Raw genomic sequence first — 24305 nt, 5'->3', positions numbered from 1 at the left:
ACCACCTCGAGAACACAAATAACATCTAGTCAATTGCCGAATATACCTAACAAACAACCTGCCCCGGAAAGAGTGGTGGCAAAACAAAGGGCCAATTATGTTAGACAAACGGTATGGCAAACTCAAATGTAATTATCAGAGGCACTACGTTCTTTTCTGGGGCCCCGAGTGGCCGAGTGGTCTAAAGCGCTCTCCGTTACGGATCACTGTCATCTCACCTTTGTCTGCGTGGGTTCGAGTCTCGGATTCGGCTAATGTGGGTATGTGAGAAAGCTTGCCAGTAGCTTCTCGTGGGTCGGTGGTTCTTTCCGGGTTTTTCCCGGGTTCTTCCTCCACCATTAATACTGGCCGCCATGTATAGCCTATCGCGTGCTGAAAAATGGCGTTAAACCCTACAACAACAACGTTCTTTTCTCACTCCGATACTACAGGCAATCTCAGCTGAAAGAACAACCACAACAACAATAACAGCGACAGACACCATAGCAGCGGATTTGAAACTATCTACCTCAACTAAAGAATTAGTATCAGACCCAGAAGAGGAAATTGAGGCGGTTGAGGAGGAGGAGGGGGACGCTGACCCTCGTTGAGAAGTACACCGAAATGGGACTAGATCAAGCATTGTATGACGTCAACAAAGCAGGGTAGTTTATTAGAGCCATACAATACGTTGCCTACAAATCTCTAGACACCTTTAAACCAAGACCTTCTCAATGGGGATCAGGGTCAGAGTTCTTCCCCAATTCTACAGACAAACCTAAACTGGATACCCCCTCAGTCAACTGGTAGAAGCCGCTGCTTACATTACCGCCCATCATGGCTACGCATTTCCTGATATCAAGAATCATGAGACTAGGAGTGCGGGAAAGAACGTGAAAGCAAAAGAGAGACGTGTTACCTTCTAACAGAGAAAACAGTCTTTTTTAGGGCTCCAAAAGATTGCTTTTTATTAACTAGGGAACCATATTTGGCTTGGTATCCCTCCTTGACTAAACTATTCTCGAAACAAACTTGACCAATTGGAACACCGCAACAAACTTAACTTTTTAAACTTAACAGTGACCAAACTGGTATATGTCTCTTAGACATAATAATTTAAATAAGATCAGTATGGCTATTTTTATGTACACTAAGTACTAATATTAGATAGATATGTTAGGAAGTAGGAAATTTAACAGACTCGTTAGATTTGAACTAATTCCACAAGTGGTTAACACATTATTGGTACTTTTTACTGTCCATTACCAAAAACGGGACTTGATTTGAAATAAGTATGGGCTAGCGTTTTGTTGAGTACTTAACACCCATGGCTGTCTTTTTGAGCACCTTTTTTCCTCCTTTACCACGCTCGGACAGAAAAATGAGTGTGTGGTGAGACTATTCCCACTCATGTTTAAAGCCTTTCAGTCAGGTTGTTAAGGACTAGTTAGTCCTACACCTGAGTGGCTAAATTTAAAAGTAGTCTGTGAGTACATAAAAGCCTGGGAGATGAGGCTCTCTTTCCTGCACCAGGAGTAATTAAAAATCACGCGGTGCGTTATTAAACCAGTGATATATGCTCCATTAGAGCGAAAATCACTTTAATTCAAGTAAGCAAGCAAGCAAGTTCGGGTACCGTCTCTAGCACTCTTGATGACACCAACTGTCTGGGTTATTTTCTTTCTTGCAAGCCCCTATGTTCCACTTCTGTTTGTGATAATAACTTGTGATACTTCACATTTTCTAAAGTGGAAATCTTTACAAGCCGTACAAAATACAAAACTTATATGACTTTGGCTTTTGACACTTGCACAGACTCTTCACTATATAAGTGTCGCGAGAAAGTTGTATATCCATTTTTTTACCATTTTCAAAAACACGCACACACTTGCAGCTTGACCAGAAATATGTACATCTTGTTTTGTGGATAAGTCACAGACAAGTCCAAGTCCATAGGTGGTTATGAACGTTAGGAATATCCCCTCATTTTTTCAGAGATATCAAAGCTCGTATGTGCATTTTCCCTTTTCCACTCTATATTAGTGCTTAGATTTGTTCAAAAAAAAGAAAAAAGAAACGAAACAATTTTGAAGAAGAAAAAAAACAACTGAATTTTGAATTCAGGTTTCTCTCTGTTTATAATTTTTTTTCAAGTTGATGGTGCATGACAGAGTACATTCGCCTACCTTTCCAAAGTGAGAGCCATTTCTTCACATGTCACTGCCTTTGTTAAATTCGGTTTCATTGGTTAGTTATCGTTAATCTTTAATTTTTGATGCATTTCCTTTTGATAGAAGATTTAAGGCTTTCTAGTGTTGTAACGGTATTTATGTTGTTTAGTCTGTTGATGAAATTATCTACAGCAAAGTGCTTAAGATTTTTTCAGGTTTTTTATTATTTCAAGCCCTACAAAAGGAGACCAAGTTTGTCTTCAAAGAGGATTGAAGCTCTAAATTACACGGGCGTGAAGGAAAACATCGTTATGTTCATTCTAATCATGCTTGCCGTATCACTTTGTGTTTTAGAGGTCATATTTCTTCTTAAGTAAATACACGCATCAATAGACAGACAGACTGGGTCATCATCCTTGAGTTTCACTGTACTTTCGGTTCTTTACTTCATACAAACCCCAAATTTATTAGTTTGAAAAAAAAAAAGATAACATGCCCCTCAATACTGTAACACATCTGTTCTGACTCTACCGATGTGAGTGTGAGTGTTTATGTTAAAATGTTTAAGTGAGATATAAAAAAAATGGTCAGCTTGAAAACGCGAACCAATACTGTGACGCTCAGTATTTTGATGTGGTAAGAAGAAATGGTACAACACACACAAAGAGGGCTCGTAAGTTCACATTTCAGTCTGTCTGCACTGTAATGGTAACAACGCAAGAACATAGGGATTATTATGCCACACAGTCCTAGAACAAAACAATGCATCACCCGTTGTAAGCCATTTCGTTGGCTATACTTATTTTCTTACCGCGTTCACTTCGAATTGACTTGAGTAGCTATTCACACAGTGACGAGAATGGCCATGCTTTACTGGGTCTATCCTATAGGCGATTTATATAAAAAAATATTTTAAAAAATTACACTAATGCACGAACAATGGTTCCATGGGCGATCCCATGGAAATTGTGTCCGTCTTATTACAAAATACATCAACATTTAATTTAACCGTGCAGATCGCTAGAACAAACCTCTGATCATATACATTTTCAAAAGTGTTGTGTGACACGGATCGCCATTGTCGCTTGGTGTCTGCTTTCTTCTTCGAAAAGAGATCGTTTCGTCTTGACTATAAAAATTTAATTTGACTAAGTTTTACGCACTACTTGAACTCATACATTTCACGTTGTAGGTGTAAGCCGTCGTTCTCAGTTTTCTGGAAGTTCGTTTTTGCGTTTCTCAGCTGTGATACTATTTTTTATAGACCGAACGAAATTTCTTTTGGCGTGAATCAGGACTCGTGGTTTTGTGACATAAATGGAGAGCATTGATGAAAGCTCAGTTATGTCGTCTTGGAAATCGCTGACACGGATCTGAGCTAACACTTCAGGTTTTGTGTGAGGCGATACGGTACATCATTGCCTTTTACTTCCTCAATGAAATCGTTTCATCTCATTGCAAAATTACATTTGACTAGGTTTCATACGCAGCAGGTCCCTGTATATAAGGAGAGTGTCTTAGCGTCAGAGTATTCATTCCACTCTCAAACGATCAAGAAGATGGAAGAGTCAGCACAGATCGACCTGCTGGTCAAATATTTGCTACAAGTCATACGAAAGCATAATTCACAGGCGAAAGTGGCAACAAAACTTACTCTTTTGGTCGTTGATTTGATGAGAGTCATACGAAAGTGTGTGCTAATGAAGTTTGCTATATCTGCAAAGGTAAATGGGTATTTGTCTCCAAAATACCTGCTTCGTCTAAGAAAGAGAGACAAAAGTCAAGATACCTAATATCGTTGTCAGGAGAAAGGACACTGGAATTCAGAGTGCCCTACGAGAAAAGAGAAGAAACAGAAACAAGACGAAACAGAGAAGAGGGATTCAGAAGAAGAAGAAGAAATTGAAGATGATGAAGAACTTGTGCCAGTAAAGACATGGAAATGGAAAAATTGACAATGTGAGCCGATGCGTTGGCCCTAATGTGAAATTTCATACTACCTTCTAAAAGAGAATAGACCAGAAAGAAAACGTAAGTGTCTCTTGTTCTTGACATTGTATAATAAGGATGGCGTGTTTTGTTTGTACTCACACTTTATGAAATTGTGCTCTTTCACCTCTCTATCCCTCTTAATCATGTTTTAGTTAGAATTGAAATGGAAGGATGTTTTCCTTGACGCACGCTCTTTAGGCATGCAAGTCCGTAAACAATAGTCAGTCTATTCATCCATCATTTTGTGTCTTGATGTTTCCTAAATCACACACTGATGCCATAAAATAACGGGTTAAATGGGTTTTGTAGTGTTGGGAGTGGGGTGGGGTGGGGTGTAGGTGTTTGGCAGAGTTGGTCATTGCAGGTGAGGGCTTAGGTGCTTTCAAAAAAACTTTTTCTTCTTCACTCTGTGTTGATGGAATATAATGGGTTATTTTCTTCACTCTCTGTTGATAGTATATATATAAAGGGTTATTTCTTCAATCCGTGTGGATAGTGTATAATGGTTTTCTTCTTCCCTCTGTGGTGTGTGTGCGCGCGCGCGTGTGTGTGTGTGTGTGTGTGTGTGTGTGTTAGCGTTCGTTGTGTAGATCGTATATTTGGTTGTTTTTTCTTCTTCCTTCCGAGTGTGGATAGTATATTTGGGGTTTGTATGCGCTAGCGACCTTGTGTGGATAGTATATTTGGGGTTTGTATGCGTTCGCGTACGTTTGTGTGGATAGTTTATTTGGGGTTTGTATTATCTCCCCTCTGTGTTGATAGTATATTTGGGGTTTGTTTTTTCCTCTTCCCTCTGTGTGTGTGTGTGTGTGCGTGTGTGTGTGCGTGTGTCTGCGAGCGTATGTTGTGTGTGTGTGTGTGTGTGTATTGGTCTCTGTTTGTCCCTATAAAACTCACTTTATCCGTATCAGATACACTCTATCTACCTACCTACAGTAGCGCGTATTCAGGTCAGCCACTTGCAACACTGTTGCCATTTATCCCCTAGTGTTCAGTACAGTGACGTCACTGACGCTGGAAATTTTGAGACTATAAATATCGACTTGGGGATTTCCACATTTTGTAGCTATGCATATATACTAGAATTCATAAACAGGAACGTCACTCAAGCTGAGGCTATAAAAAGATTGTGGGATTTTCCAAAGGAATAACCCACAAGTTGGAGCTATAAATAGATAGTGGGATTTCATAGGAATTTCAGCTGATTATAGATACATAGGTATTTATCCACGATCGTCACACAAGTTGATATTGTAAGTAGTTACTAATTTTATCCATTTTAGTCTAAACCACTGTAACTTAATTTTCGGGTTTATGTTTATTTTCCTTTAAATTCTGGGACAATTTCGTCATTTTAGCGTTACTTTTAGTCACATCCATTTTGTCGTTGAGCATTTCCTTGATTATAGCTATTTATAGCATCATTACAATTATGCAAATTTTTGAACACCCCAGCAAGATTTCAGGTCTTGGTAATGCTTTATATATAAATCTCACGCTTGTACTAGCCTATGTATGTTTCTGTCTTTGTTGTGTTTGACCCTCTACCATCATTGTCCCTAGACAATCCCACCATGTTCAATTCCCCTTGACGCTAGACAGTCCCACGATTTATTCCCATATTCAATTTCCCTTTACGCTAGACAGTCCCACGATTTATTCCCATGTTCAATTACCCTTGACGCTAGACAGTCCCACGATTTATTCCCATGTTAAATTCCCCTTGACGCTAGATTGTCCCACGATTTTTCTCCATGTTAATTTTCCATTGACACTAGAGTGTCCCAGGGGTCTCTGTAATGCTAATTCCCATTGACGCTAGGGTATCCCACTTCACTACTAACTGCTTCTGCTACAATTTACTTTTGAAGTTCAGGTAGCGAAAATAACTAAGCGGGGCTAACAGTTATTTTACAGGAACACATATGAAGTAAGGCCAAGCCTTACACTTTGGAACCCAAATCAATCACATACCAAAATAAACTGAATTAAAAACTCTTTCAAAAATACCTAAGATACAGAAGTTCTTTTTAAATGGCCAAGATAATCGATCAGGAAAATCTTTGAAATTCTTTCACTTTGAAAATCAAACTCTATGCAAAACACAACACTGTAGAGCGGACACAAACGCCTATCAATTTTCTTAAAAAAATTATTTATCGTAAGACATAATATTGTCATGTTGTCACAGGTTTTATCGACTTTGCCTAATATCGACAGTTGGGAACATTAATTACTTACGTCAGACCAAGTTAATTTTCTTACAGAGCTTATGCATGATTTGCTACATTTGGTTCCTGATATAATGCTCACACTTACCAAGTGCCTTTGTATGCATATGATGTTCCTCCTACTGGCGAATTTTAAAATTTATATTTAAACGATACAAAAGTAGTAGTGAAACAATGAAGCATATATGACCTTCCTGACTAGAATATGTGACCCATTCCTATGACATTCCATTAAATCTTTAATACTTTTAAAGTAACAATTGCAGGTAGGCTTAGATTTGCACCAACGGCTTTGCGATGAATAGGAACAAAATTGAGGAAATATAATGTGGCTTTCGTATAATTACCGAACTCAAGACTTCTACGTCTCCCACATTTTCAGTTTTAACTATTGCTGTGTGTGTGTGTGTGTGTGTGCGTGTGGTTTGGATTTTTAACGTAGCTTTAACATTTTTTCCGTCATATCGCTACGATGTCTGCAGTGTGGCAGTTTATAGTGATGTCTAGCATTGGGGCATCATGCCGCAGACATGTAGCATGATGTCCCACCCAGTCACATTATCCTGACACCAGGCCGACAAGACCTACCACTAACCTCTCAATGCTGAGCGCCAAGCGAGGCAGCTGTTAGTACCATTTTTGTAAGTCTTTGTTATGACTCGGCCGGGGATCGAAAACACGACCTCCCGCATCCGAGGCGGACGATCTAACCACTAGGCCACCGGAGCGGTTTAAACTATTGCTGAAATAAAGAAGTCCGTCTGCAAGCAGAATTTGAAGTCACAAGTTACTTGCCGAACCGACCGTCAATGTTGAGCCGGAATTCATGGAGAGTCTTCTGACTATTTCGTAGTTCTGGTGGAATTATTCTGAGTATTTCCATCCCTGTTCGGAGCTGCGGTGACTTACTGGTTACCGTGCCGGACTCACGTCCGAAAGGGCGAGGGTTAGCATCATACCACAGGACCAACAATGGCCAGCAACCGTGGTGTGTTCTCGAGCAAGGCACTTTATTCCAATTGCCTATTTAACCTGTCTGTGTTGCTGTGCACCAAACCAAACCAAAGCATCCATGTATGATACTTACCTAATGTTGCAAACCTAACTGCTAACAGTGTATTCCAAATAACATGCTTGCATGTCAGGGTCACGTTGTTCTCTAACTACATACACTTATAACCTTACATGGCTGATCCGCTTTTCCAAACGTATCCCTTTATTTGTTCATCACACCTCCAAATAGGGAGTTATTAAAATCTTTTCAATGAATCCAGCTCATCCTTCTTACTAAAAGCATTTAATCGAACCTTTATAAATGACAATTTATTTTAAATTCCGTTAACACTATATGGCTAAAATACTATTTTTAAAGTGTAAAGGAGGGGCATGTGATAAATACAGAAACGTATTCATGATTTGCTCTGAGTATGTTTAAAGTGTTTGTTTGCCGTGGCGTATGAATACGTAGCGGCCTGAAGGCCTCTACATATCACTGCCCCATATTATTCAGACGTCACCGATGGAAACATGTGTAGTTTTGTATATAGGAAACAAGCAGAGCAATGCAACAGTAGGATATACATATATTTTCCTTTTAACCATCATTCAGTGTTAGGAAAATTATGAAATCATATTGCTCTTCATTGACCAACACAAATTTTCTGAGTATAAAACCCAATTAGAAAGATTCATCTCCAGTCTCCGACTAAAACAAGATATTGACATCTTCAGGGTCACCTCAGTCTAGAGCACAGAACTGCACAATGAACGAGTGAGTAATAGTAATATTTTTAAAGTGTATGTATGTATGCATGTATGTATGCACGGATAGATCGATGGATGGATGGATGCATCGATGGATGGATGTATGTATGTATGTATGTATGTATGTATGTATGTATGTGTGTGTGTGTGTATGCATGCATGTCTGTATGTATGTATGCATGCATGTATGTATGTACGAACGGACGGACGGACGGATGGATGGATGAATGGAGGGAGGGATGTATGTATGTATGTATGTATGTGTATGAATGTTGTTGTTGTAGGGTTTAACGCCATTTTTCAGCACATGATAGGCTATACAAGGCGGCCAGTATTAATGGTGGAGGAAGAACTTGAGATATCCCCGGAAAGAACCACCGACTCTCGAGAAGCTACTGGCGAGCTTTTTCACATACCCACATTGGCCGAATCCGAGACTCGAACCTACGCAGACAGAGGTGAGATGGCAGTGATCCGTAATGGAGAGCGCTTTTGACCACTCGGCTACTCGGGGCCCCGTGTGTGTGTGTGTGTGTGCGTGAATGTATGTATGTATGTATGTATGTATGTATGTATGTATGTATGTATGTATGTATGTATCTGTAACAAGATAACCGGGTGGGATTTTCGGATTCACAGCAGAACACTTTTGACGATGATATAAATACAATGTATAATAATGGATGACTTGAATGAGCAACTAATTATGAAAATGTGCGTATATATATATATATATATATATATATATATATATATATATATATATATATATATATATATATATATATATATATATATATATAATCCAAGTATTGGATTTGATTAACATAAGAACGCACAGACTTAATGATGAAAAATACAAATAAATTAATTTAGCAAATATAAAGACAAGGGGTGAATGGTTCACAACGATTTGACAATGAAACGATGGATATAGTTTACTCAGGTAGTAAAGGATGTAAAATTTTACTCATGCAGTAAAATACATTCACTCAGGTAGCGAAATTATGGTGATACCAAAGAGGGACAGATATACAACTTATCTTTACAGTCCCGAAAGATACACTGGGCTTTACGAACCCCATAATTAGCCCATGGCTAAGTAATTACATGTTCGGAGATACAGTCCGTCATCAGGACACTGGTTCAGCTCCGCGGCTGCTCCAGTCCAGCTTCACAGCTGCTATAGACTCCGGACACTCCGAACACTCCGAACATTAGACACTCCGGACACCCCGGACATTACACAACCTGGTCACTTCAGACAAAGACACTCTGGTCACTCCAGACACAGGTACAGACAGAGACACTCTGGTCGCTCCAGACACAGACACTCTGGTCACAGACAGAGACACTCCGGTCACAGACAGAGACACTCCGGTCACAGACAGTAGACATTCTGGACACCCCGGACATTAGACAGTAGACAGTAGACATTCAGGACACCATGGACATTAGACCCTCCGGACACCCCGGACACTGAACATTAGACACTCCAATCACAGACACAGACATTCCGGTCACAGACAGTAGACATTCCGGACACCCCGGACATCAGACAGTAGACATTCCGGACACTCCGGACATTAGACCCTCTGGACACCTCGGACACTGGACATTAGACACTCCAATCACAGACACAGACATTCCGGTCACTCCAGACACAGACACTCTGGTCACAGACACAGACTCTCTGGCCACAGACAGAGACACTCCGGTCACAGACAGGCACGCTAGTCACGGACAGAACTACAGCTGAAGATGTGCAAGTCCTTGAAGCAGACTGACCGCTTACAAGACTATTTCGCATTGTAAAGAAATGTACATACGGTGAGGTTTTTATACAAGACAGTCTGTGCAATGTAGGCATTTGGTTCATCCCATCGAAAGCACTTCGCATGTGCGGCATGGGACGAACCAAACTCATTATTTCAAAATACGACACAAAATACATAAATCACCCTCGGGTATCGTTGTACACAAAAAAACGAAACCTGAATACATGTGTTAAATAAGTAAAAGAGTTTAAATCCGTGACAGTATGTATGTATGTATGTATGTATGTATGTATTCCGAGCTTAATAACGATTAAGTACAATTTATTTTATTATATTTTATTTTGGAATGGTGGACTGAAATAGTATGTCATGTAGTTCAATTCAAGTTACTTCTCGATTTTTGTATTTGTTTTATTCTTGTTTCTAATATGTGTTCTAGCAATGCAGATTAACAGCACTGAATAAATAATTAATATTGGTACCTGTACGTAATGACGATTAATGAATGTTTTTCGAGGGTTTCAAAGCATATTACGTGAATATCTAAAGAGGATAAATTGAGTTACCCTTTTAACTAAGGAATTAATATTAATATTAATATTGTACGAGGTGGTTGAAAAATTTCAAGCCTTACATCCCATACTTTGTTACATCCCGTATCTAATGATCTGTCTGAAGAACCTTTTCCTCCATCACAACACACTTAGTCAGTCAGCACTTCAGTCTAGATAATTATTACAAGTGAAATGATAGCCGTTCTACATTAGATATAAATCATGGACAATTAACTAACAAAATTATCAAAATATAAGGAAAATATTCTGGCGAAACCATCGAGCGGGCAACGAGAGCTAGCAGAAATGCAGCCTCACTACAAGGAATAATTTCTGTAAGTGGCAATTACCAATGGTCAATTACCAATTACCAATGGTCAAAATGATAATAATAATAATAATATGTTCTACATAATATCAATAATTATACAGTGTATATCACCTACTTGACCCTAAAGTATTAGGACTCAATGGTCAGAGATCGATAAAGACATCCACTAAATCACGAACAGTTTGTGGGCTTTTCAAAAATACCTTGTGAATATTTTCATCGATGATATAGTTGACACTACAAAATACTACAACGTTAGTTCCGCTTCAACGTCTAATTATTTAATTAGTTTATTTTAATATATACCTCAGGGTGATTAAATTTCATACAATGCTAATAGTCCATCGTAGCAATAGCAACAAGGATCTATCAACATACTAAATATGAGCATTAAAGATAAAGAAGGACAAGATATGATATGACTGTAAAGTCTGTATTTTGAGTAGTTCCCGAAAATACAATTGATTGTTTATGTTTGTGAGTTTATTTTAGTTTATTTTATATTTTTTAACATAGCTTTAACAAATTTCCAGTCATATCGCTGCGATGTCTGTAGTGTGGTATTTTATAGAGATATATAGCACTGGCGCATTATACCACATACACGTAGCATCATGTCCTACCGAGACACATTGTTCTGGCACCAGGCTGACCAGTCCTAACGCTAACCTTTTAATGCTGAGCGCCTAGAAATGGCAGCTGTTAGTACCATTTGTATACGTTTTGGCATGACTCGGCCGGGATTCAAACCCTCGACCTCCTCCGAGGCGGGCGCTTTAACCCCTTAGACCACCGGAACGGTGAAAGAATATATGAAGTCAGTCTATAATTGAGCAATTGACAGAAATGTAATTAAAGGGTTAAAGTGATTTTATTTTTAAATCCTCAGAGAAAGATAAGATGAAGATGATAATGTGGATGAATTAGCCCAGTCCCTAAATAATAAATCAAATTTAATTAACAACTATATGACAAAATTATCAGATTAATCAGAAAAAAATCCAATGAAGCAAGTACACGGTGGGTACAAAACAAGTAAACGCTCAAATACGTAATAATTTTTTATGGTAATTATTTTGAAATATATCAAAACTTGGAGAAAACAAGTTCATAATAATTTAGCAATTATGTGTTGTGATATCACATCAAGAGCTACTAAAAATTACAAAACAAATTAATGATAACAAGAAACTTTTTGATACAAAGGACGTTGCAGATATATATAAACTGTGGCAATGTATTGAGAGCTCAAAACAATAGAAGATACATGCTAGTATATGGTACAATAACTACCTACATCCTTCCTTAACGGGGATTTCCTGTTGGTTTTAATTGTTGTCTAACATACTAGATTATACGTCCATCAGCAAACTGTATGGTCCCAGATCTGCTGTTGCATAATGTGCAGGCAGATTTAGGTCTATACAGTGTTACAGGAGTAATCAATTGAACAAACTATAACGACCCTGATCTGCGGATGCATCCATCAGCGGCAGATTAAGATATACGGGTATATAAGGTACGCATTGAATAGCAAAGGAAGGACTTTTCCCATTATTTCAACCAATAGTCTGCGAGGTTTGTCAATGTTCCGTATTTAGCAACTGTCCCTTTGTGTTTCCATTTTTATATAAATAAAAAATCTGACGGTGCTCTTTTTTAAAGGAAGAGTTGATAACTATTTCAATAACTATGCTAATTTGTTTTCGAAAAGCTCTCTATTAATTGAACGAATAAAGAGAATTATATTACACTTAAGATGACCTTGGGATGGCATTGTAAAATAATAACTAAAAACTTGAATAGTCAGATTTATCGGCAGTTTGCATTTTCTGTAATATCTACTTAGTAAGAGATTACAAACTTATAGCAGGAGAGTACAGAAAACAAAGTAACAGTGTTCGAAATATATAGTAACAGTGTTTGAAATATATAGTAACAGTGTTCGAAATATATAGTACGAGTGTACAGAATATATAGCAAGACTACGGAATACATCGTAATAGGGTAGGTAATACATCGTAATAGGGTACGGAATACATAGTAAGAGTGTATGGAATGCAAAGTAAGCATGTATGGGATACACATCAAGAGTGTATGGAATACACAGCAAGAGTTTACGGAATAGACAGTAAGAGTATACGGAATACACACATAAAGAGTTTTATCGAATAAACGGTAAGAGTGTACGGTATCTATCGTAAGAGTGTAGGGTATATATAGTAAGAGCGTAGGGAATACATAGTAAGAGTGTAGGGAATACATAGTAAGAGTGTAGGGAATACATAGTAAGAGTGTAGGGAACACATAGTAAGAGTGTAGGGAATACATAGTAAGAGTGTAGGGAATACATAGTAAGAGTGTAGGGAACACATAGTAAGAGTGTAGGGAATACATAGTAAGAGTGTAGATAACACATAGTAAGAGTGTAGGGAATGCAACTTAAGAGTGTAGTGAACACATAGAAAGAGTATAGTGAATACATAGTAAGAGTGTAGGGAATACATATTAACAGTGTACGGAATACATAGTAGGAGAATACATAGTAAGAGTGTAGGGAATACATAGTAAGAGTGTAGGGAATACATAGTAAGAGTGTAGGGAATACATAGTAAAAGTGTAGGGAATACATAGTAAGAGAGTACGTAATGCATAGTAATAGTGTAGGGAATACATAGTAAGAGTGTACGGAATACATGTTAAGAGTGTACGAAATACATAGTAAGAGTGTAGTGAATACATAGTACGTGTAGTGAATACATATTAATAGTGTACGGAATACATAGTGAGAGTGTAGGGAATACATAGTTAGAGTGTATGGAATACAACGTAAGAGTGTAGGGAATACATAGTAACAGTGTACGGATTACATAGTGAGAGTGTAGGGAATACAGAGTAAGAGTGTACGGAATACAAAATGGCACAGACATGTTATGTTATATGGTCTGTTACCTTAACTGCACTTTTTCCTTGTCACTGAATGCGGTCTGTACAAAGTATCATTGTGAATGTCATGCGGTTTGTTAACACAGTGGCATTGTGATTATCATTTGGTTTTGTTAACACAGTGGCATTGTGATTATCATGTGGTTTTGTTAACACAGTGGCATCGTGATTGCCATACAGTTTGATGACACAGGGTCCTTGTGACTGTCATTCGGTTTGTTGACACAGGGTCCTTGTGATTGTCATGCGGTTTGTTGACACAGGGTCCTTGTGACTGTCATGCGGTTTGTTGACACAGGGTCCTTCTGATTGTCATGCGGTTTGTTGACAAAGGGTTTAAGTAATTGTTTTATGGTTTGTTGACACAAGGTCCTTCTGATTGTTATGCGGTTTGTTGACAAAGGGTTTAAGTAATTGTTTTATGGTTTGTTGACACAAGGTCCTTCTGATTGTTATGCGGTTTGTTGACAAAGGGTTTAAGTAATTGTTTTATGGTTTGTTGACACAAGGTCCTTCTGATTGTTATGCGGAGTGTTGAATTAGACCATCAAATTGTCTATTGAAATTGTTATACCTATACTTAAACTATAAGTTTAATATAAATGTAATTATTTATCTATTTTTTAATACAAATACTACTATCATACAGGTTATAGAAGTTTTAATTCGTATTCTACGGAGATTTGAACCTAGGTTCGCGGGTAAAAGGCAATCATCGCCTTGCCTACGCACACCAGCCCATATTGCGTTACGACTAAGCACACATCACCAAAAATGATGCTGCATTATTTGTTATATGCATTCGTGTGTAGCAGACACTCGTATGACGACCCAGTAATTAATTCTTACCTATCTAGAGTCATTACGGATTCTTACGAAAGAAATCAAGGTCTATATTATTAATTATAGAGAAATATAAATATTCATCGGACAGAACGGAAAGTGTTATCCTTGGATTCTACAGGAGAATGCTTGATTATAGTAGGCAGAATTAATATTTAATACAAATAATGATATCATAAAGGTTAGAGAAATTCGTACTCGACAGAGATTCGAACCCAGGTCTGTGGGGTAAACGGCACCCATCGCCTAGCCTGGACACACCAGCCCATCTTTCATCACGACTAAGCACACATCCCCCCCAAAAATGTGTTATTTAATCGAAATTCTCTAGCCTGTACGATATTATTATTTGTATTAAATATTAATTATGCCTCCTATTATCAAGCAATCTCCTATATAATCCAGTGATAGCACTTTCTGTTCTGTCTGATGTATATTTATAACTCTCTCTCTCTCTCTCTCTCTCTCTCTCTCTCTCTCTATATATATATATATATATATATATATATATATATATATATATATATATATATATATATACGTTTTTTAGGCTCGAATAGACAGTAACACAAGAAAGAGTGGAAACAATAAGCTTTGAAGATTTTGTTATTTATTTCCCTGGAAAATACAGTAAAAATGACAACATAAGAACTTACGGTTTTAAGAATCAAATCCAAAAATAATCCAAGAATAATCCACGAATAAAATTTTAGAATTCTTAATATTGAAATGTTCTAATGAAATCAAGTTCGAGTCCCGACGAAGAATCCAAGATGGAAGGCGATGAATTATGATGTATCATATATTGTGTTGTGGTCTACAATTCCTTGTAGAAACACAAGAAGTAACACTCAGTGTTGAAAATTCAAATAAAAGTTTTATCAAATGTCTTTGTTCAAGAATTCTGTATGAGCACTCAAAATATTTCCAGAGAAACGAATTAATCCTCTTAGAATCCGAATAATTCGAATAAACATTTAAATGTAATTCACAGAATGACACAACAAAAGAAACATCTTTGCGTCTCAGTGTTTAGAAGCCCTACTAAGATTATTTCTCTAAACAAAGTGGTTTAAAACTTGGACATCGCGCAAAACATGCCCGGATAAGGGTCACGTATTCAATACAGGGTTGATGTCACTCTTATTATTCCCACAATAAAAAGAAATTGACGTCACTATTACTAATTTTGAATTAAGGTCGGGAACTAGGTCAGCTTTATGTGTTTACAAAAATGAACAGTCAAGTTCAAACTATTTTCAGGAAAAAGTATCGAGTTCCTAGTAAACAGAACTACATTATTTTGACATATAATGAAATAAAAAAATAACAGTATTTAAAAGCTTACAAACAATTAAACCAGATATAAATTAAATCAAATATATATACATACATAACAATATATATACAGTGTATATATATACTGACAACGAGCAAATGTGTAAATTTATAACAAAGAATGCAATGGTTGTAAATTATAATTATTCATCTGTGATTATTCATTATCTCTTTTTTAAAGCACTTTGATTTTTTATTTCTGTTTTCATTTTCATTTTGGCTAATTTTGGCCTTCTTTTCAGGTGTGACCCATACCAGAAATATGAGGTAAGCAATCTGTGTAGAATACGTATGTTAGGGTCGGGGTATTGAAAATACAGGTGTATATCTCTATGTCTGTATGTGTGAGCAGAATTGCTTGAAAACCGTTTAATGTAATCAAGTAAAAATTGGTAAGATTTTAAAAGTCGATACAATGTAAAAATGGTTATATGTTTTAGCTTGTCTAATACTTTATTCCTTATGATTTTATGTAGAAAGAGAATCGTTCCCATATTATGTTTCCTTGACGGATGCTGTATCAGGTTAGCATTTATTTTGAGTAATACCAACTCTTTGAGTTGTTAGATCTTTTTTTGTTTTTCTCTGGGATGCTTGTCTAAATTAAGAAGACTTAGAGTCGTCATCATTAAAAGAATATATTTCCACAATTACGTAATTAGTAAGGAAGGCTAGCAACTGTTTTGGTGAGTCTTTTAGGCAGATATGTGATCCATTTTTTCTGCCATATTTTAAACATTGAATCTTTGAAACAAAAAATTTAGCAATATGTTATGGAATAAAGTGAATTCTTCTCTGGATATTTAAGGTATGAAAGTTCTTTACTTAGACCATTTCTTTTATAGGGAGAGTCCAGTTATTCACATGGCATTTATTTAGGAGCTCTATGCTTTTTGCAATGTAATGTCTGTGGCTGACACTAGTGACACGAAACCAGCAATGTACTAGAGTATTCTCGAATTCTAGATCATGTGAATGAACTGACAACATTTTGGATCACACCAGGGACATTTTCAAATGTAACATCTTATTGACAAAGCCTACATTGAGGTTATACAAGCCTGCAGTATTACCACTGACGTCCATGTTACAGTAAAGAATGCTTGAGACAAATGACTTTAGAAACGTACACTCAGATGTTGCAGCTATGGGAATGACCAATTCAAAATTGGGTTGTTCTAAGTCATATAGTTTATATTAGGTGAATTCTAGTGACCAATAAGTCTCTTTCGCTGGCCCTAACTCCACTCTTTCTCAATTGACATTTAAAAATTAATAATGTGATAAGAGATGGAGCCCCTACACAGGTATTTCTGAGCTTAGCGAATCACGGCAACCATTATCCCGGTAGACTAGATACGGTATCTATAAACGTTATGGAAACCAGATCTCAAGCGAAAGCGCAGAATCAAATACTCTGACAGTCATGTCTTAAATTACGACGAATTTTGAATGATGAACATAAGGCTTTTCTTCCCATGATCCTCTATTTTCTAAACTGCTGGCTTTCACCAAGAGACTTTGTGTTTGATCTTGATCGTAAGTCCAGAATTCGGAACTCAGTCTCAGATTTCACCAAACGAACTTAAGTCTGAGCTTACATTTAAGCCGTGATTACAGTGATCTGGCTTTTAACTACCAAACAAATGTTCTATGTTTAGTCTTAATTTTAAGACTTCAAACAGTGTAAATGGTTCCTAGTTTAATGAAATCTGACGAAAAGTAGACCATTAAAATGTTTTAAGTCTGAACTTAACTGTAACAGCTGCAGAAGAGGTGAACGGACGTTTTGCTGGAACGTCATTTTTGAAAAATAAAGGTTCCTACGAAAATGAAAATAAAAAGTCAATAACACCTAACCGAAGCCTCTAACTTGTCGAGAGTTTCTCTAATTGGGTTCGTTTTTTTTTTTTTTGTTTCTTTATCGTTGTCGTTCGTGTTTTTCAAAATATGTATGCGCGTTTTGTTTTATCGAGGTCGCTCACATCTTCTGTTGCTATAATTATCAGTCTTTCATCCAAATATTTTATCAAGACCTATACGATATCGTGATCGGGTATCATGTAAATTTATTGTTATAAATCCGTGCGGAGCAGATTGCGCATGTCCAAAGACGTTTTTAAATTTAATGATATCCATATCATCACTACACCAAGTCTGATGAATATTTTTTAGTGTATGTGTATCGACTCCATTAAATACAACTATAATATTGCAGATATCTCTGATCACTTTAGGTATTTGTGTATATCGTTGAGTAACATAAATTACATCGGTATTTTAATGTCTGCCTCGAGAATATATTCTTGCTGGATTCGATTGCTTGTCAGCATTACGTCGTCATATTCTACTAAATTATTAATAAATCCAACAAGGTCGTCTACGGATGGTGCTTCATTAATATCTGTATTAAAAGTAATAACATCATCACCGTCTTCATTTAACAGTTTTGCGTTTTCATTAAAATCTTTAAGTATATTATAACATCGCTGATCATTAATGAATGATGTTTCTAAATACAACTTATCCTACTTGAGCCATCTCATTATTAGGTTGAGTAACAATTGTGTTTTACCCGATCCGGACGGACCTTTTATTATCATTCTGATGGAATTCGGTAATGCTGAAATATGTTTGACTGGTTATTGCTTTCGTGTAGCTGAGAAAACAATAACATCCATGTTGAAGAAATATAAATAATAAGAATTTATATTGCAATCGATGTAAAGCATCGACGCCCACGCGTGGACTGACTACAATAATAACAAAAAATAAAACTCGTGCACTTACAGGTAAGTGTGTGAAATGTGGTACACAAATATAAATTTATCTCAGTGACACTGTCAGGACACAAAGTGTCTGGTGGTGATATTGCTGCTTCATTAGGAAAATTGTCTGGAACTCCATGGGCTAAATATCCTGGACAATAATACCTTCCAGGATATAGTTATTGTGGTCCTGGAACACGACTTCATATCCGACTTGATGAACAAGATCAACCAATACCTGGTGAGTATCTTATAAACGCTATTGATCGAGTATGACATATTCATGATATAGCTTATAAAAGTAAATATTTAGAACAACTACATAAAATTAATTAATGCATTAAATTCTATAAAATATAAATCTTTCAGAGAATCATTAGCTAAGTGGTTGGTAAGGTCTGCGATGAAAAGTACATTTTCTTTTGGTGCCGGTAATTAATCATCCGATTATTGAAATAATGCAATCACTTTAGTATAGCCCAAGAGGATATTGAAAAGGTAGAGCAGCGATTAGCAAACTCGCAATGCAGCAAATGTTACACGTTCTGTTGCTGAAAAATGGTTAGCACAACAGGCAATATGGCAAATTTATTTACCTAATGCACATTTTGATGTCAGCACTCCTAGTGAAGTTCATCAAGCAGATATTTTCTTCTTACCACATAAAAGAATTCAATTAACGTACAAATGCGCATTAATTGTCGTTGATGTTGCAAGTAGATATAATGAAGCAGAACCATTATCAACTAAAACAGCAACTGAAGTTTCTTCTGCTTTTGGACGAATTTATCAACGAGGACCCTTACAATGGCCCCAACCATTACAGGTTGATTCTGGCAAGGAATTTCTTGGTGCAGTATCATCGTTGATGAAGCAACACAATGTCAAAATCAGACGAGGACATACTGCAATTCATGGTGATCAGGCAATTGTTGAACGATTTAATCGAACACTTGCTGAGTGGTTATTTGGATATCAATATGCAAAGGAAATAATTCAGAAAATTATAGGATATCGCGAATGGGTTGCAAGATTACCAAGCGTGATAGCTGCGTTAAATAATGAAAATTACTCTAACAACTGCCATGAAACCCGTTATTGCGATTACAAAAAAACTACACTACATTACTGTGTAACAGATCGCACAGTGATCATTCAGTTGTTGTTTTAATGTCATGATAAATTCAGCATCTAGATCAAGGTCGCGCTTAGATATTTTTGTCACATTGTTTATAATTAATTTATTTTTCTTACCATATCATCGCCATTGCCAGCAGTTTGATTATTATTTTCCGTGAAGTCTATAATAAGTCTCCGCAGCTGAGAGATTCTTCTGACTAGAGACACTGCGAGATAAACTGAGTTACGCCATTCGATACGATGATCTACGATCCAAACATGGTTAATCCTTGTGATGGATGAATTGTCATTGCGTATCCTAGCGTCCATGGAGTTTTGTCCATAGTTAACACGCTCTCAACAACACTGACAGGAAGGAAAACAATATCATTTAACACGTGATTTTGTTTCTCTGATGCTCCTGGTATATAAACGTTGATATTCTGTCGTCGCGTATCAACCGGCTGATAACATAATGGTACGGGTAGATTTGAAAACTTTTTTTTATGTAACTGAAATAATTGTTGTTGAAGTGTATCACGAACTATCTTTCTACTTGCAACTATCAAATAATTTTGTCTCTATAAATTCTAAAAGCTGCTCGCAGGAGTTTCTGAAATTATTGCACGCATTATTTCACTTCGAATTTTATTCGGTTGTAGTCTGATTAATTTCTTGAACTGTATTAATTCTGGATCAAGTGCTCTATGCTCATCGGTAATTTCTTCATAATAATCTACAAAATTCTTTAACCATTCGTGTGGAGAAAATCCAACAAAAGGTGGTGGTTGACCATGATCGTCATACATTATTGCAGCATTATTTTATTTCAATAACCAATCAAGAAATATTTTTAACGTTTCTAATGAAACGGAGCATATTTTATCCCAAACAATAATACTTGGCATGTATTTCTCTCCCATTCGTTTAGAAGTCATTTATCTCCCTTCCATCAAAATAATTTATGATAAGGTGTACGATTTAATAATTCTTTCTTTCATTTCTCTTGCTAGTCTGTGTGTAGGTGTTAATACAAATCTTTCTGAACAACTGTTCAAGAATAATTCGATCACACGAGTTGTTTTACCACAACCTCTAGACCCATTGAGATAAACTGTCTAATGTATGGCTACTGGATCAAATACCGATGGTGCAGATGATAATTTTGATATTTGATTGTTTTGACAATAAATACCCTTAATTTCAACGTCGACGGATTCAGAATAATTAAGTATATTTTCTTGTTTTATTCTCAATTCACCATATGATGCATAAGTGCGACATCTAGTTGTTCTAGCAATCCTGTATTCTTGTTGATATAAAATGAATCCGTAGAGACTCCGACAGCAAACTCGGAAATTCTAGTTGTGATCGATAATAGATTTATCGAAACGTAAGCGAGCGTTGAAGATCTTAAATGAGTAAATTGCGGTGACTCATCATCCATGTGACTCACAATTGTACCTATTTAGTTCCGTCTGATAAATTAACATTACTTCCTCTTATATGTGTTTCTACTCTACTATAATCAATCTTGTACAATGTCGTTTATGATTATATGATCCTCCTTGGGTGAATTTGCCGATCATTTTTCTGCCAAGATCGTTTGCGATTTTATTTTCAAAATCGGTTACATCAGGATTTTCATCATCGGAATATTTCTTTCTTATATCTACAAACGTAGAGACAGGTAAAAAAAAAAAAAAAAACAAATTTCAATCAACGTATACAGCTGCTAAATATTTCGATATTTGCATGTCTTCAATACATTTTGTCGCTAATACAATATACATATCGGCTTTTTCGAAAAAATATAAAAAAGTTAATTTTTCATTATTGTCGAAGGAAGATAACTCTGTCAAGTTGAGATATCCCTGGTGGTCTTGCTACTAATTATATATTACTATTTATTTAATTTGCGTGTCATTATACTGGTTGTTATAATAATTATTGTTAGAACAGTCAATTTATCAATTTGAGACTTCTATCCTCGATGTTGAAATTATCAAAAATATTATCTATATATATATATATATATATATATATATATATATATATATAATTTTGATAATTTCAACAGTCGCATGTGTAGGTATTTTGTGCTGGTGAATAATAGTGAAGCTTTTATCGGTGGTTTGACAAGTATATACATTACTATAGCATTGCAGTATTGTTGAAGGGAAATAGCTCTGTCTCTTTCAGGCAGAGTAACTCAGTAGTTACTTCGCTTTTTACTGCAATTGACCTCAAAGAAGGGATATAACTCTGTAGCTTTCTTCTTCCGTTGAGCCTAATATGTTTTGCCATCGTAATTCATTAATTAACCAGCAATGTAATAATTTATGTCAGTGAAGTAGCATAATTGTATAATAGTTCAAATTAGTAGAAGGATATTTTACGGTTTCTAACTTATCGACAAAATTCAAGGTAGAAACAGTGGTTACACACTCCGTTACATGTAAAATACAGCTAAGCTATGTTTAGATCTCTAGGTAAATATCAACCTTGACTTTATCAGTGCAGAAATATAATGTGCGATTATTGTATACAGTGTGTGTAGAAACAGAAAATAATATTTTACGCTGTAATTTTACTCAGTACTGTATAATCATATGTAGCAATCCAGCGTAGGCAACTTTATAATAATTTCTGAAATATATTTTAGTAAGATTGGAGCGTAGCGCATTGCTAGCGCGGCTGATTCTCATACTCGTGGGTTGGCGTTCGAGTCTCGTGGCCGACAACCGTCGATTGTGGCGAAATTTCGCAAAATTTCATTAAAAGTTGGGGACCCACCCCAAAGCTCGAACTTCAACAGAAAAACATTCACCTTCCCCCACCATGTCATCACGTGGTGGATGCACATTTGCACTCTCCCGGGGTTGATTATTGGGGTATACAAAAAAAGTCTGTTGAACATGGAAAAAGCCCCCGTTACACTATGTGGTATTCATAACTGAACTATTGTGATGGCACTATGTGGCATTCCTGACTTAACTATTGTCATTACTAAATTAGTGTCATGACACTATGTGGTATTCATGACTACACCATTGTCATGATTGAACCATTGTCATAGCTGAACTATTGCACTATGCTATGACTGAATTAGAATCATGATTATATATGTAATGTGCAATCCTTAGAACTAAGACTGTATACACGTTGTAAATGACTTAATATAAAGCTGTAGATATGTACTATATGTGTTGTGCTATAACGCTGTAAATAGCTTAACGAAATGCTGTAAATATGCTACGCTGTAAATAGCTTAATACAATGATGTAAATATGCTACGCGGTAAATGGCTTAATACAATATTATGTAAATATTTTTTATATTAAAAATACTCTCTAATATATATGGAACTACGAAACTATTAATGCTATTATTTCTGAAGAAAAAAAATAATAATATATGACCGTAAAAATATATCTGATGAACTAAATCCTGAAAACAATAATTTGTGATTTTGAATCAATGCAGAAATTTTTTTAATAATAAATATACACTATCCGCAGAAAACATTAATCAAGCTAATTCAGCAAGCTATGTTTCAATCTTTGGCTGCGGTGGAGGAAACGGAAGTTGATAAATTCGTCAGGCTTTCACGAGCTATCGAAAAAAAATAGGTCAGAATTGTCCCACGAATTCAAAAGGAAAATGATTATAAACATACGTGTTAGACAAGTAAGAAAGATTATGTCAGATCGTAAAAATGAAAGTGATGTCGGTGACTGTAGTAACATCACTTGTGAAAGTAGTGATTGTGTCTAAGAGAATCAATACAAAAAATTCTGGATTTTGTCCGTATTTGTTTATCCTACGAAATTGTCATCAATCTAAAAAATTAAATAGTTTTTTTTTAAGTTGATCAAATCCAATACAAGAATGTGCATAATACATAATATGATCTATCACACGAATTTAAAATAAAATGTTCTCGCTGCATTTCTTTTAATTGTTCCTGCGTCAATAAAATATTTTCATTGCCGTATTCATCAATAATTATATTGATACTAAATTGTTCTGCCCCAACTCGGGGCGGTGTCATTATTGTTCTGATGGCGTTTTCAAGTACATGTTTGTCGTGTATAAAAACTCTCACTTGCTATTACATTATATAATAACTCTTGATTAAATAATTAATTGTAAAACACTCTGCATAATCAAAAGTCGTTAAGATTGCATGTAGAGATTTATATTCAAATTTTCATTTCATAAATCAATAAAGTGTCCGCTAAGGTCATTATGTTTGAAATGTATTCTTGACAATAAATTATTATGATATCGCAGATAAACCGGATTGATCAGTTCTTGTACGATCAATAATCTAGGATGGACTTGCAGTGTAAATGTGTAAAAAAAATATCCTTGCTGAGCCTTACTGGATTTTTCGAGACATATTTGATAGCTTCCATCAACTGCATCACATACAAGATTGACTGCAATCGTTGATGTTATATGTACAATTCCCGGCGAAATATCTGC

The 24305-nt window shown here is 36.1% G+C and overlaps 1 protein-coding gene across 2 annotated transcripts in view; it reads left to right on the top strand.

The window, feature by feature from the left end:
• The first annotated feature begins 7870 nt into the window (after positions 1-7870).
• The window catches only part of LOC149800165 (cytosolic phospholipase A2-like), a 64206-nt gene continuing 47771 nt past the window's right edge, over positions 7871-24305 (top strand). Inside the window, exons 1-2 of one of the 2 annotated variants that reach the window (XR_016421337.1) lie at positions 7871-8144; positions 16170-16194. Coding sequence is in view for 1 of the 2 variants with exons in the window: in XM_089959771.1 (XP_089815897.1) it covers positions 8137-8144; positions 16170-16194 (33 nt within the window). In the remaining variant the exon portion in view is untranslated. The remainder of the gene's footprint in view (positions 8145-16169; positions 16195-24305) is intronic. The other variant, XM_089959771.1, reaches the window with a different exon arrangement.

Source organism: Sinohyriopsis cumingii, chromosome 5 (assembly GCF_028554795.1).
Source record: "Sinohyriopsis cumingii isolate HCF-2022 chromosome 5, ASM2855479v2, whole genome shotgun sequence".
Lineage (NCBI taxonomy): Eukaryota > Metazoa > Mollusca > Bivalvia > Unionida > Unionidae > Sinohyriopsis > Sinohyriopsis cumingii.
The sequence above is the reverse complement of the archived record's forward strand: the minus strand, read 5'-3'. Positions and strand labels throughout refer to the sequence as shown.